Here is a 14,330-nt window from a genome sequence, read left to right as displayed (position 1 = left end):
CCAGCAGGTCCCTTTGGTACCATAAGACACAGGTGGTTTTGGGGGTGACCCTCAGGTGATCCATTGTGTGGCTACTGGTCACAGAGTATGTGGTGTATAATGCCGGATGCGGCACACGATGGCTCCTGCGTCCCTGCTCAGTTGTCACTTCACAGAGCAGAGGGAAGCGTCTGGAAGCGTATCCCAGAGTGCGGAGTGGGTGATCCTCAGGGGCCCCCCACAGCTCCCTCCCAAGGAGGGTGGGCGCCTCCCGCCCAGCGCTCCCCGTTGGGGAGGTGCGGTCCCGAGCCAGGCAGCGGACAGGATGGCCAGCCCTGGCCGGGAAAGGCCTTTATTCCCCGGGGATGCCCCATCGGGCCTCCCGCCGTCAACCTTCCTCGGGGACACTGAGCTTCTCCTTCACCCCGCAGGCCACCACGGCGAAGAAGAACTCGGGGAAGAAGGTGCGGATGTAGACGGCCGCCTTGGGGACGGGGTTGGCCATGAACACCTCTTGCTTCTTTCTCCGCACCGTGCGCATCACCTCCTCCGCCACCTCCACCGGGTGCACGCCGTAGCCCAGCTTCCTGGAAAAGACTGAGAGCCCCGAGATGGGGAGGGCGTCGGAGGCCTGGGCGGGGGGTCGGCCTGGGGAGAAGCCTCTGCCCCGCCCAAGGGACGGGAAAGGCGGGCAAGGGCACCCACAGGGCTGCCAGGCCCCGCTGCGTGCTGCCCGCCACGGCCCCGGGGTGAGGCTTTCCCCCACAGGGCTGTCAGGCCCCGGGCACCGCACCCACGGGGCTGCCAGGCCCCGCTGTGCGCTGCCCGCCACCGCCCCGGGGTGACGCTTCACCCCTACGGACTCCCCTCTGCGGCTGTGAAGTGGGCCTCGCGCCTGCCTCAGTGCCTTCACAGGGGCCTGAGGAGGCAGTGGCAGGGCTGTGGCAGAGCTTAGGGAATACTGGGGTGCCACATGCGTGATGGGCCTGTCAAGCATCAACATGAGGGAAATGAGCGTGTTCAGTGCCTCCTGGAAGCATATCCTTCTCTCCCCACCCTCCCTCCACACACACACACACACACACACACACACACACACACACACACACACACACACACACACTTAGAGCCTTCTTCAAGTTAGACCTGGAGCCTTAGGCAAAGATGAAGTGTCTCAATGTGTAGAATGATCTAGAGTATGACATCATGTATTTAGAATATTCCCTGTTGGCTGGTGAGCTGGAACCATCATCCTTCTCACAACTCAATGAGGATAGGTATTTCTATTAGTCCTCAATTTCCAAAAGGGAAACAGTATAGAGTCATTAAGAGACTTTTTTTTTTGGGGGGGGGGCTGTGTGCCAGTCCTGGGGCTTGAACTCAGGGCCTGGGAGCTGTCTCCTGAGCTTCTTTTGCTCAAGGCTGTAGTTCTCTACTACTTGGTGTGCTCTAATGTCTGGCTTTTATTTTATTTTATTTTTGTCTTGTTTTTAGCCAGTTCTGGGGCCAGTTTTTAGCCAGTTCTGGAACTCAGGGCCTGAGCACTGTCCCTAACTTCTTTTTGCTCAAGGCTAGCACTCTACCACTTGAGCCACAGCACCACTTCCGGCCTTTTCTATACATGTGGTGCTGAGGAATCGAACCAAGGGCTTCATATATATGAGGCGAGCACTTTACCACTAGGCCATATTCCCAGCCCTGGCTTTTATTTTTATTTTTGGTAGTTTTTTTTTTTTTTTTGATAAGAAGAATCTCACAGACCTTTCTGCCCTGGCTGGTTTCGAACCATAATCTTCAGATCAGCTTCCTGAGTAGCTAGGATTACAAGCATGAGCCACTGACACCTAGCTTAAGAGCCTCATTTAAGGCTAGAACCTGTGTGCATCCATTTTACCTGCAGCAGAGGCAAGCTTCCAGGTGTGTCTTGGGCCAGAGCAGCAGGATCAGGGCAGGTGTTTGCTTGCCATGTCCTCAGAGGCAACTTCAGTGCCTGAGCTCAGTTTGGCCTGGTTCTCTTGGCTAGAGGTTGAGCTTCTCTATCAACAGGCCCCCAGATTCATGCTTCAGGAACCCCCACCTTGGGCCCAGCCACACACACACACACACACACACACACACCAGTAACACTTCCCTGTGAAAGCTCACATTTCCAGATGGAGGGCTCCCAGCGTCCTTGCTCTGGATAAACATGGTAGGACCGGATGAAAGTTGGGCTCACAGTGCTAACCACCACGTCATATTCCTCCACTTCTGCTCGAAGGCAGTCAAAGAAGCCCAGGGCAGCATGCTTGGAGGCTGCGTCTGGAAGGAACATTAGCCAGAATTGGGTGTTGGTGTGGGAAAGGCCCATCCCTGCTTCCCTATGACAGCTGACATACACCTTCCTTCAAGCTCAGGGCCGAAAGGGGCCTCACAAGTCCACCTTGGGGCTGGCACTGGTGGCTCACACTTGTAATCCTAGCTATTCAGGAGGCTGAGATCTGAGGACCACAGCTTGAAGATGCGGGATGGGGGTGGGGGGCGGAAAGTCAGTGAGATTCTTATGTTCAATTAACTAGCAAAAAGCTACAAGTGGAGGAGGTATGGGTCAAACAGTAGAGTGCCAGCCTTGAGCCAAAAGCTAAGGGACAGCGCTTAGGGCCCTGAGTTCAAGCCCTAGTATCTACACACACACACACACACACACACACGCACGCACGCACACACACACCACGCAACAACAACAAAACCTTTGCTTTATAGATGAGGACTGAGAGCCCTCTTAGAGAAAAACATGGGAGCAAAAATCAGAGTTAAAATTAAATTCAGATTAGTCACTTGGCTTCTAGGTGCTTAATTACTTCTTTTTTTTGTGGCACTAGGATTTGAATTCAGGGTCTGGTGCTTTCTAGGCAGCCATTTTATAGCTGAGCCACAGCTCCCTTCCTTCTTTTCCTTTCCTCTCCCTTCCCTCCCTTCCCTCCCTCCCTCCCTCCCTCCCTCCCTCCCTCCCTCCCTCCCTCCCTTCCTTCCTTCCTTCCTTCCTTCCTTCCTTCCTTCCTTCCTTCCTTCCTCCTTCCTTCTTTCTTCCTTCCTTTCTTTTGTGCCATTATGGGATTTTACACTCAGGGCATGGGTGCTTCCCTGACCTTTTGTGCTCAAGGCAAGCTCTTGACCATTTGAGCCACATCTCTATCTTGGCTTTTTGGTGGTTAATTAGAGATAAGAGTCTCATGGATTTTTTTCCTTTACCCAGGCAGCCTTTTAACTGTGACCCTCAGATCTCAACTTCCTGAGTAACTAGGATTACAAGTGTGAGCTACCAGTGCATGGCTTGCACTGATTATTTTGAGAAAGGTTCTTCCAATCTAGCCAGATGTGATAAGAACACCTTAGCTTCAACAGGTCAGAAAAAAAGTAAAACGTGTGTGCCATGAGCAACATGCAGACATGGCTGCGAAGCAGAAGAGGGTAGGGGACCATAGTGAATGAGAAAGCACAATCCTTGCGCACGGGTGGCCTCATCACGTGTCTAGCCAGCCGTTGCGGAGGGAAGTTAGGTCCTGGGGCTCTAGATTGTTTGAGAAAAGATGAAAATCCTGATATTCATTGAAATGTCCCAATATCTAAATAACCAAATATCAAAATAAAGAGAAATGGCTCTCATGCTGGCTGCACTCAATGCATGCTGGCAGTGAGTCAAGAGACTACCACCAGCCTGGTGCGTGGCTGTGTTGGAAATGGCCTGGCGGTTCCTCCAACGCTTAAGCTCAGAGTTCCTTTGTGAACCCACAGTTCCTCTCTGAGGCACATAACCAACAGAAATGAAGACGTTTGTCCCCACAGAGATCACACCCTGAATATTTTCAAATGTCCATCTAGGGACAGAGAAATAAAACGTGGTATGTCCTTACTGTAGAATATTATTTTGCTGTACAAGGAAACACACATACTACAACAATGGACAAAGCTTGGAGGTATCCTGCTAAGTAAAATGCTCCACAAAGAGGCTCAGTTCTAGTATGATTTGTGTCCTTATGAGAAGAGGAAAGTTGGACACAACGAGAGACCACACACACACACACACACACACACACACACACACACACACACACACACACACACACCAAGCACAGAGGGAAAGTCGCACAAGGACACAGCAACATGGCGCCATGGCAACAGCAGAGACCTCAGTGGAGATCAGTCCTGCAGTCACCATGACTGTGGTGGACTGCAACAATGCAGCTGTACAAACATCATTTTCTGCTGGTGAAACCTCTCAGTCTATGGTTATCTTGTTGCAGAAACCTAGGCAAACCCATATGGGATCTACCCATTTTTCTTCCCTCCTTTCTTCTATCCCTCTGGCTTGTCTACCTGCAGACATTGAATAAACTCCTGCACTTGATACTGTGGGCCATAGAGAAATAGAAAAAGCACATCACCAGCCTTCTAGAACCTAATTCATGGGTAGTGAGAGTGTTTCCTGAATTTCCCCAGTACTGTGGTGAACGCCCACTGGGAAGTGCTCTCCCTCTCACTTCTGACCTTAGGTACCATGGCGATTCTGCCCTTTCCTCCTCCTTCCTTCCTCAGAAAGTTTCCCCCTCTCTCCTTGCATTTTGTGATGTGGACCCATACTTTTCTTTCTAACTTGTATTCTCACCTGTCCATCTTCATGGAGAAGGGGCATTTGAGGTGCATACCCTTGCGGCTGGCATCCATATTGAGGGGGGGGGGGAAGCTTCTTCTCAAATTGTCATGAGCTGCCCTACCCTGCTGTAAGACCAAGCTTTGGGTGGAGAAAAACCTGATGTCTTACTCCTCAGCATCTTCTGAGAGGACCTGCATGCTTTGGGTGCTGTAAACATAAGAACTTTGCTGGCTGCTAGTGGTTCACACCTGTAATTCTAGCTATTTGGAAGAGTGAGAATGGGAAGATTTTTGTTCCAGGCAGAAAAGTTCATGAGAATCCCTTCTGAACCTGTGGATGGGAGCTGTGGTGCATACCTGTCGTCCAAAGATAGAGAGGAGGCTGACTGGGAGGATCCAGGGCAGAAAAATCCATCTCCGCAAAAAGGAGGCTGGATGTGGTGTATGAGCCTGCTCCAGCAATGACCAGAGGCTTACAGCTGGCACACGGCAGCTCGGGGGCATGCTCAGGTGGGCAATGAGACCCTATCCTAAAAGTCAGCAGTGAAAAGTAGGGCTGGAGCTGTGGCTCAGTGGTAGAGTGCCCTGAGTTCAAATTCTACTACCACCATTGCCAGCACCAAAAAAAAAAAAAAAAAAAAAGAAAGAAAGAAAAGAAAAGGAACTGGAGGAATGAAATAAGACCCAGCAGAGAGACAGCTCATCTCATCTCTGGGTGAGACATCCCTCCCCCTGTGTAGTCATGTGCCTGGTCATAAGCAGACAGCACCTCTGTCACTTAAGGCGGGCAACACACAGATTCAGCATCTTTGCCTTTGCAACTTACAAGCCGTACGGAAGGGAACTCCAAACTTTCCTTGGATGTTGTTCACTAATACAATCTGGCCGGTTCTCCGGGAGATCATATTGGGAAGCAGGACTGGAAAACACAAAGAGTCACAGTAAGGAATCTGGGAGATGAGGGAGACAACAGCATTCTCTACAACCCCTTTGACACACACACACACACACACACACACACACACACACACACACACACACGGCTCCACAGTTCCACAATTCATTCCCTAATGTGGATCTTTTCATTTTCTTTTTTCTTTTAGATAGGCAGGGTCTCACTATTTATTTTTCCTGGGCTACCCTTAAACAGTGATCTTTTTGTCTCTGCCTCCTGAGGAACCAGGATTACAGTCAGATGCCATCATGCCCTGCTTTGGATTTCATTTAAAATGAAGTAATGTGGGAGAAAGAAATGAAATAAATTAAGAAACACAAGTGGAGTATGGACAGAGGCAAAAATGAAAAAGAAACAAAGGTTGTTTAGAGACTCAATTTCCAGAGGGATCACCTTCTTGTTAGCAACTTCTTGTTAGGAGAAAATGGGGACCCTCACAGCTATGACGAGACTCAGGTGCCTGAGCAGGGAGAGGCCTACCAAGCAGTAGCAGCCAGCCTGGCCTGGCCCTTCCCACTCTGCTTCCTTCCCTCTGCGAGCTGCTGCCACTGAGCAGTTGCTGTTGGAGCTTGGTGGGCCAATTCACCTTTTGGTGGCCCATTTGGCATCTGCTCAGTGCCTCACCGGAGGGAAATTGTTTTCTCTGGTCTAGAAAGTAATCTTTCTGTCCCAAAGGCTTCTTTTCTCTTATTGATCCTCCATCCCTGGAGGCTCCTGAAATGGAGCTGATTAGTGATACTATGACTGGAAACCAGGCCTTCTCAGCTTCTCACCCAAAGGCATGCTTATGTTTCCCCAGGGGTTCTGCTGTACTAAACATTCAGTTTGTGGAGAGGAAGGGACTTAGATTCTGTTCTGTGGGCATCTCCATCCCTAACTTCACAGGCTGCAGACTGAAGTCTTGAGCCCCAAGGTGAGAAATCTGAACCTTCCAAGCCCTTCATATGGGCCCATGCAGGAGCTACCACTTCCCCTCTAAGGGAGACATCTTCTGCCTTCCCTCTTTCAGTGAAGGGATTGAAAGAATGAATACCCAGAAAGCATGAAGCTCTGAGTTCACACCCCAGTGCCACAAGCAAACAGACAAAAATGGTCAGAAGAAAATAGCATTTGTGTAACAGAGAAATAATCCAGAATAACACACAAACATATGTTTAAAGAATACTGGTTGAGAGTAGGGATGGGAGGGGGAAAGACCAGGGAGAATGATGGAATGACACTGACTAAAATGCATTGTATACATAACCTGATTTCTGGAATTGGAACCTCTTTGTCAATTACTCAATAAATATTAGAGAAAAGAATACTTTGCCAGGCACTGGTGGTTCACGCCTATAATCTTTGCTCCTCAGGAAGCTGAGATCTGAGGATCACAGTTGGAAACCAGCCTGGCAGAAAAGTTTGTGAGACTGTTATCTCTAATTAACCAGCAGTCTAAGGCCATACCACCCTGAACGCGCCCGATCTCGTCTAATTAACCAGCAAAAAAGCCAGAAGTGGAGCTGTGGTTCAAGAAAGACATAGCCAGCCAAACAAGAGCATGAGGCCTTGAGTTCAAGCAAATAAAGTATTGCAAATAAAGAACACTGGGTCTCTTGTGGCTTAGTGACAAATCTATTTCGCTTTTTATTTCTGAGGACAGGAACATTATCCAACTGTAAAGTTGATATAGGAAAACATTGGTCAAAGATAAAAAGACATTTCCAGATAGGTTGAGGGAGAAGAGGGCTATGGATGTGGGAGCACAAAGAAGCAGAACTGGGGGCAAGAGTGTCATGGACAGATTGGAATGTAATGGTAACCTATTTCCAACAGCCCTTTTCTATTAACATTCTCAGCAAGAGTGTTTAAGGTTCCTATTATTCTGATAGATCACGTGAGATGGCTATCTGGCTATGTCACTGGTCCTTCCTTAGTATGTAGTGGCCTAGAAACCCAGGGAGAAATGGGGAAACTCGTGAGACCTTTAGTCAAAGTGATGGGTCCAAAGTAATTGGCGTCCATGATCTTTTTGTCGAACTCCAGGGAAATCTTGTGGGCAGGCCCCTTCATCTTCACACTGGCATTGTTGATGAGGATGTCCACACAGCCATAGCAATCCAGGACTTCTTTTGCTACATCTTGGACACAGCTGATGTCTGAGAGATCCAGGAGGACCAACTTTGGGGTGAATGTCTGCTGAACCAATGAAAGAGTTAGGGCTTATGTGGCACCACCTTCCCCTTGTAGGCCCGAGGAGCTTTCAGTACAACAGTCTTCCACTGCTCTGGAAATTCAAAGCTCACGGGATTCCTACCAAGGGATAAAACTAAGAGGAAGATGTAGAAATGAATCAGAATGGAGATAGATGGGGGATCTATTCTTGGAGAGCAGGATGATAAGAAATCAAGACAGAAATATACAATTCTGGCCAGGGTTCCAGAACCAATAATTCCAAGTGAATATTGTTTTTGATAGTGATCCACTTTGGAGGCTCTGATCCCAGTGATCATTGCTTTGAACATTTCTATGCTCCTTTTTGGAAATTGATTTACAAACTGGGTGACAGGCCATAAGAAAATCATCAGCATGGTAAATCCACATTAGACCAGTAGCTGAGCTAGGTACTGTGTGTAGCTCTAGACATTTGCTACCATTAAGACTATTGGCTCTAGAACTGGGAATGTGGCTTAATGGTAGAGTGCTTGCCTAGAATGCATGAAGCCCTAGGTTTGATTCCTCAGTACCACATAAACAGAAAAAGCTGGAAGTGGTTCTGTGGCTCAAGTGGTAGAGCTCTAGCCTTGAGCAAAGAGAGGCACAGGGACAGAGCCCAGGCCCTGAGTTCAAGGCCCAAGACTGGCACAAAACAACAACAACAAAAAAAGCAACAACCAAAGGAGATTGGTTCTAAGGTTAGGGACAGTTGGAAAAATTGGTGACACCATGTGATGGTTCATTCCCAGTGTTTGACAAACAGTAGTTCTGGGATATGCCCTTAAAGAGTAGGTTCCCCCCACCCCCTTTTGTTGTTGGTCATGAGGCTTGAACCCAGGGCCTGGGTGCTGCTCCTGAGCTCTTTTGCTCAAGGCTAGAACTCTACTGCTTTGAACCACAGTGCCACTTCCAGTTTTCTGGTGGTTAATTGGAGATAAAAATCTCACAGACTTTCTTGCCTGGGCTGGCTTTAAATTGCAATCCTTAAATCACAGCCTCCTGAGTAGTTAGGATTACAGATGTGAGCCACTGGTGCCTGGCTGAGCAGGTTCCCATTATGTGGATAGGGTCCCACATCTGAGATATCCTTGATCTTCTGGATTCTTACACAAAATCAGGGTTAGGATCAGTGCTAAATTATTGATGTGGTGAATGGTCAAAATGAACAAATCCCTGGTGACTGACAGACAAACCTAGATCAAGATCACTGGGCTAATCACCCCATCTTTCCCCCATGTAGTTACCACACTTCCTCCATTCAGCCCAAGGACTGTTCCTGAACAACAGATGGAAGCCAAGGATACCTATGAGTTCCTGAGGCCTACCAGGAAGGCCTTACCTTGCTGGGGTCAGCCACACTGATCAAGGCATCATAGAGGCTTTCCAGCCTCTCCCAGTTCTTCCCACACAGCACCAGTCTTGCTCCACCTGTATGGAACACTCGAGCACATTCTGTGGAAAAGAAGGAATGAGGGTAGGGGTGCACTTGGTGGATGAAGCCAATGGTGGTTGAATCCCTTCGCTTAGGAACTCAAAAGGTCAAAATAATTCATCATGATATCCTTCAGATGTAACTTCATTTAACCATCTTCCAAGGCTAGAAATATTTTTTTGGGGGGGTGCCTTTCACAAGCTGAGCAAGCACTGAGTCACCCCCACTCACCTAGAGCCTTTAGGACCACTGTCCTAAGATATGTCCATCTAAAGATAGAGGGGGCCTCCATGTTTGTGCTGTCCAAATGCCTTTCTTCCCTCTGCACTTTCTCTGTGGATAGGTTCCCCAGCCAGGGCTCTTCTTATTAAAAAATGTGAACCTATTGCCTATCTACCTAATTTAACTCTGGGCTAATTCCTGATTTACCCATTACAGGACTTTCTCAACTGGTTGGCAGACAAGTAGTATGCTTGTGGAGCAATAATCTTTTTTTTTTTAAAGGTAAACACAGTAAGTTTATTTGAAAGCAGTGAAAGAAAGGATTGAGAGACTCTCCATCCAGAGAGAGGCCCCAAAGAGAAGTCCTACAGAGTCTTCTTTGGAGCATGGTTGGAGAAATCATCTTGATGCTTAAAAATATCAGTGACATATGTGGAAAGCTTGTTTGTTCCACGAACTATTATTGAAACAGATCTCTGTATATTGTCAGTTGTGGAGAGATGAATTACCACCCTCTGCATATCTCTAAGAGGCAGCATATGCTAGTTTAGGTCCCGTAGACGCAGAATCAGAACCAGAAATACAAGGGGCTGGGGTTCTTGAGGGATTTCCCTTCAGAAAAAAACAACTCACCAGTGAGGATGTAGAGCCAGTACCAGGCAAGGAGGTGGTGCCAGGCAAAGTCTAGCTTTGGCTTGACCTGAGTCTGAACCCCATGCAGTCTGAACTCCACTGAACCCCATTGTGCTAACCAAGAGGACCATTTTATAGCATGTCCATCAGGAAGAGGGTAACAAAACCAAAGGTAACAATGATAGAGGGGAGCCTGCAGGGACTGAAAGAGGCCGAGAGTTGACTTCAGCAACATTTAAAGGAGAAGATCTGGGTGTTGGCAGGTGGTCACAGGCAGGGCTGAGATTCAGTGGCTGTTTTCTGAGGAAGGCGGGATTGTCACTCTTGCTGCAGATACTCTGAGTACCAGGTGACACAATACCCCACTTAGTTGAATTGTGGTTTGGGGCAAGGTCAGGAGTGGATGTGATCCATCTGTTTGATTTTCATTGCAAGCAACCTGGTTCATCACTATAGTGAACCTAGGGTCATTCCTGTTCAGTAGTATCCAGTGTTGCTTTGGACTCTGTCTCTGTCTCTGTCTGTCTCTGTCTGTCTCTGTCTGTCTGTTTGTCTGTCTCTCTCTGTCTCTGTCTCTCTCTGCATGTATGTGTATGTAACTCCTTACTTTTTGCTTGCTTTGGGCTTGGGCTTGACATAGGAGCAGTTGGAGCCTGGAATCATTGTTTTCAGCCACACATGGAGAGCAAGCAAGCATTTATTTAAAGTCACACACACACCCAGCTTCTCAAGTTGCTTGTAAATGCTTGGATGTATTTCTTTTTGCCTTGTATCTCTTTCCAGGGTGGGCCAATGAGATATAGTCAGAAGGAACTATAACAGTGGCCATGACAGGTTCTCTGCCAATGTTTCTCTGCCAATGTGAGTTTTACTCTGGAGATGTGATTCCTGGGGTCCTGATTTATACAACCAGTGACCATAACAGAATGAAGTTTAAAATACAAAGAAGACTATCAAACCATATATACATCTTATAGCAGTAGAGAGAACAGGATGTCTATGTAGTAAGATACAACCAATGAGGACACAGAAGAGCTTAACTGTATCTTCAAACAACAGGATAAAGAGGACATTTGTAGACCCTTCATGTCCCAACAGCAGCTCCAGGCAATTCCTCCCAAGCTGGCAAGGGGCATAGACCAAGCCCATTAAAAAAAACCCTCAAGAAATTCAGAATTGAATTCAGAAGTGAATCCTATGACCATATCGGAACCAGACTGGAAATTGATAAACATTACAAGAACATTTATCTAAATGAACGCCTTCCCCAATCAAATGTTTGGACTAATCAAACCATTAGATTGTTTACTAGATCAACATTTTTTCTTTTATTGCTGTTACTGGGGCTTGAACACAGGGCCTGGACACTATCACTTAGCTGTTTTTGCTCAAGGCTAATACTCCACCACTTGAGCCAGAGTTTCACTTCAATTGGAAAGAAGCATCTCATGGACTTTCTTATCAGAGGTTGGCTCTGAATTGTGCTCCTCAGATCTCAGCTTACTGGGGAAGCTAGGATTATAGGTATGAGTTACTAGATAGGTATGAGTTACTAGTGCCTGGCTAGCTCAACACATTTTGAGCATTGTTGACTGAGCATTTGGATGCTGGGGATACCACCTGCACAGAACCCTTCACCATGGGGACAACTAGGGAGCACAGAGAGGGAGCAGTGTGAGAAATGTGTTAGTGTGGGTGCATGTGTGCAAAGAGCCATGGGATATAAGATAGCAGTTAAGGTGTCAGGGAAAGCTCCCTGGTAAAGGCATATTAGTGTCCACGTATCAGAGGCCTGTTCTGTTTCTAGATCACAATTCTATTTGTAGAGTTTGCTTTCCTCAAAGCTTTCAGCTGAGATCTGTGGACATGTCTCTTCAGTTGTCCTGGGCAATGCTGTTGTCCGCTGTCAGATTTGATTGGTTAAATATAGGTACCCTGGTTTGGCCCTGGAGCTGGAATGTGTGTCCCCTATTCCCTTCTAATGAGTGAGACAGGGGATCTTCTTCAAGAATTGCTTCTCAAACCCACTGAGGGGACACACAGAGAGAGAGAGAGCCATGTCTATCTGACTTATGCTTTTTTAAAAAAAATAAACATATGACTGACCCAAGAGGATCATTCACTGAACTATAAGCCAGCCTCAAGCATGCAGACTGACTCCCACTGGTATGCTCCAGAGAAGAAGAAGCAGGCCCGAGAGGAATCTCAAAGAAGGTGGTTCTCGTGGTAGGATGCTCCCGGCCTTTCAGAATTACTCTTTGGAAAGAACAATGCTTAGGACACAGTAGGCTGATAGTCATTTGTTGAGCGACTAATAGATGTTTGGTTGGATTAGAAAAAAATAACAAAAACAATAGTGAAAATTGCAACTCAGTTCAATAGCAGATAGGGTTTCACTACCATTGTTTGTAATGGTAGAGTCAGAATTTTGCAAAACCAAAGGGCATTTATTGGCTGCTCATCTCAGAAGCCACTAGAGGAAGGACCCTGAGACTATCTAACTCAGAAGATGCTAATATAAATGCTTATAAAACTAGGAGGTAGATGTGGAAGAATCAGGCCATCTGTGCCATGGTAGGGCATAGTGGGGTGTGTGGCCCACTGAAGCAGGCACACTGATGGTCATCATCATTATTGCTAATGCTTAGTGGTGGGGGACATGGGGAGTACTGCCAGGTGCTCTGGCAAGTGCTACCTGCTCTGAACTTACTCACTGCTCACAGCTATGTCACAAGCTAGAAACTGCCTAGCATCCTTGCTTTATGGATGAGAAATGCAAGGCAGGAAAGGGAAAGTCACCAGCTAGAAGAGTGCCAGAACCAAGTCAGGGCTTCAAACGAGTATGCCACCAGCTTGCAGCTGCAGCACAGGGCTCTCCTTGCCTTTTGCCATTTCTGGAAACTCTGTGAAAGCACAACCAGTCACAGCATACCCCACTTTTGGCTCTTAAGACAGTGAGCTTGCAACCCCCAAACATCCTAGTCCTCTTAGGTATCCCTCAAAGAAGCCATAGCTCCCCCCAAAGGCAAGAAACCTGATGGGCAGTGACAGTTCCTGAGGAACCACAAAGTGACCCCTCCCTTCCTGGCAGGTGCTTCTTGCTGGTCCCTTGGGTGGAGATGGGCACACATATGTGTGGAGCCAACTTACCCTTGCCCAATCCTGAGATGGCATCTGTGATGACCACCACTTTGTTCTGCACAGCAGACTTCGACCACAGCCTGGATACCTCCTGATAGATGAAGAGGAGGCCGCTGATCCCCAGCAGTAGCAGAGGCAGTATCAGCACCACCATGACTCCCATCTTGTTCTGAGGGATGGGGGCACAGCAAAGTGGAAAGAATTGGCTTTGTCTGGATTGTGACCTTCAGGGCAGGGCAGGGCTGGGGCAGGCCTGGGGCTGCAGGATCCTTTCCTTCCTGCAGCCGTTTTTCCAGGGACCTCCGCTCTGTGCCACTGCAGGCTGCTCCCCAGCTAAGTGAGCCCATGAATCAAATAAGAAATAAGAAATTACTCACGATGTCTCCAAAAGTAAATTGAGTCCAAGGAGGCCTGCCCGCCCCTGCAGGTTAATGACAAATTTAATTAAAATGGGTCTGCATCTTTGGAAGGCAATCCAGTGTGAAGTCTACTTGCTTGGGCCCTAATGGTTATTTATAGCTTTCACTTGTACTAAAAGGCTTTTCAGGGTAAATATAGTATCTATTCTGATACTCAGGAACACATGCTGTCCGGGTCTGATTTCCAAGGTCTTGCCAGGACTGTTAAAGCTCTCCTGGCTTGTTGGACTATCAGAGCTTCCCTGAAGATTGGGGCTGAGCACTAAGGATCAGGCCCTGGGATTTTTGGCATAGCCACCCCTGCCCTCACTTCCTGTTTCAGGTAGCTGGAAGATAGTTCCCCTCAGGATTGGGAGTGAAAAAGCCCAGAAACACTGGTATTAAGCAGAGTGGAACTTGTTGCAGAAGGAACCATTGAACATGCAGTAAATGAAAGAGCATTTTTCTAGAGCAGTTGCTCACCTCCCCGAGCCTGTATGCATGCCCTCATCTGTAAAATGGGAGCAATAGGCTTATCTTGGAGGACTGTCAGATGGACAAAACAAGACAGTGCATAGCATAAATCTGGCATAGACCTTCATGCACAATAAGGTAACTGTAACCTTTTAGGATGAAAAATGCTAAGAAACATGGTTTTTTGGGGGGGGGCGATAAAGGGATTGGGTGCACAAAGGAGGGAGGAAGGGTGTACAAATGACAAATGCAGTCATGGTATGTAGAA

The 14,330-nt window shown here is 47.6% G+C and overlaps 1 protein-coding gene across 2 annotated transcripts; it reads right to left on the bottom strand.

Moving 5' to 3' along the window:
* Positions 1–298: 298 nt before the first annotated feature.
* Positions 299–13,710, bottom strand: Dhrs7c (dehydrogenase/reductase 7C). 2 transcript variants are annotated; one of them, XM_048365675.1, is made up of 7 exons: positions 13,568–13,710; positions 13,200–13,359; positions 9,102–9,214; positions 7,531–7,744; positions 5,438–5,530; positions 2,125–2,280; positions 299–576 (listed from the first exon to the last, which is right to left on the bottom strand). In XM_048365675.1, exons 2-7 carry the CDS (start codon positions 13,351–13,353, stop codon positions 368–370), a joined length of 939 nt encoding a protein of 312 aa, XP_048221632.1. In that variant the 5' UTR covers positions 13,354–13,359; positions 13,568–13,710; the 3' UTR covers positions 299–367. The 2 variants fall into 2 exon arrangements, with proteins under 2 accessions (XP_048221632.1, XP_048221633.1); XM_048365676.1 differs by having other exon boundaries at positions 7,531–7,741; positions 13,568–13,709.
* Positions 13,711–14,330: the final 620 nt, after the last annotated feature.

This window comes from Perognathus longimembris, chromosome 17, assembly GCF_023159225.1.
Source record: "Perognathus longimembris pacificus isolate PPM17 chromosome 17, ASM2315922v1, whole genome shotgun sequence".
Lineage (NCBI taxonomy): Eukaryota > Metazoa > Chordata > Mammalia > Rodentia > Heteromyidae > Perognathus > Perognathus longimembris.
This window is presented reverse-complemented; position numbering and strand designations above follow the sequence as displayed.

Excerpts from the sequence above, each read along its gene's own strand:
- Dhrs7c (XM_048365675.1), bottom strand. The coding sequence starts at position 13,353 with ATGGGAGTCATGGTGGTGCTGATACTGCCTCTGCTACTGCTGGGGATC. Across the intron at positions 9,215-13,199 it reads CATCTCAGGATTGGGCAAGG|AATGTGCTCGAGTGTTCCAT; the intron begins GTAAGTTGGCTC and ends TCTTTTCCACAG. Across the intron at positions 5,531-7,530 it reads ACCCATCACTTTGACTAAAG|TCCTGCTTCCCAATATGATC; the intron begins GTCTCACGAGTT and ends TGTGTTTTCCAG.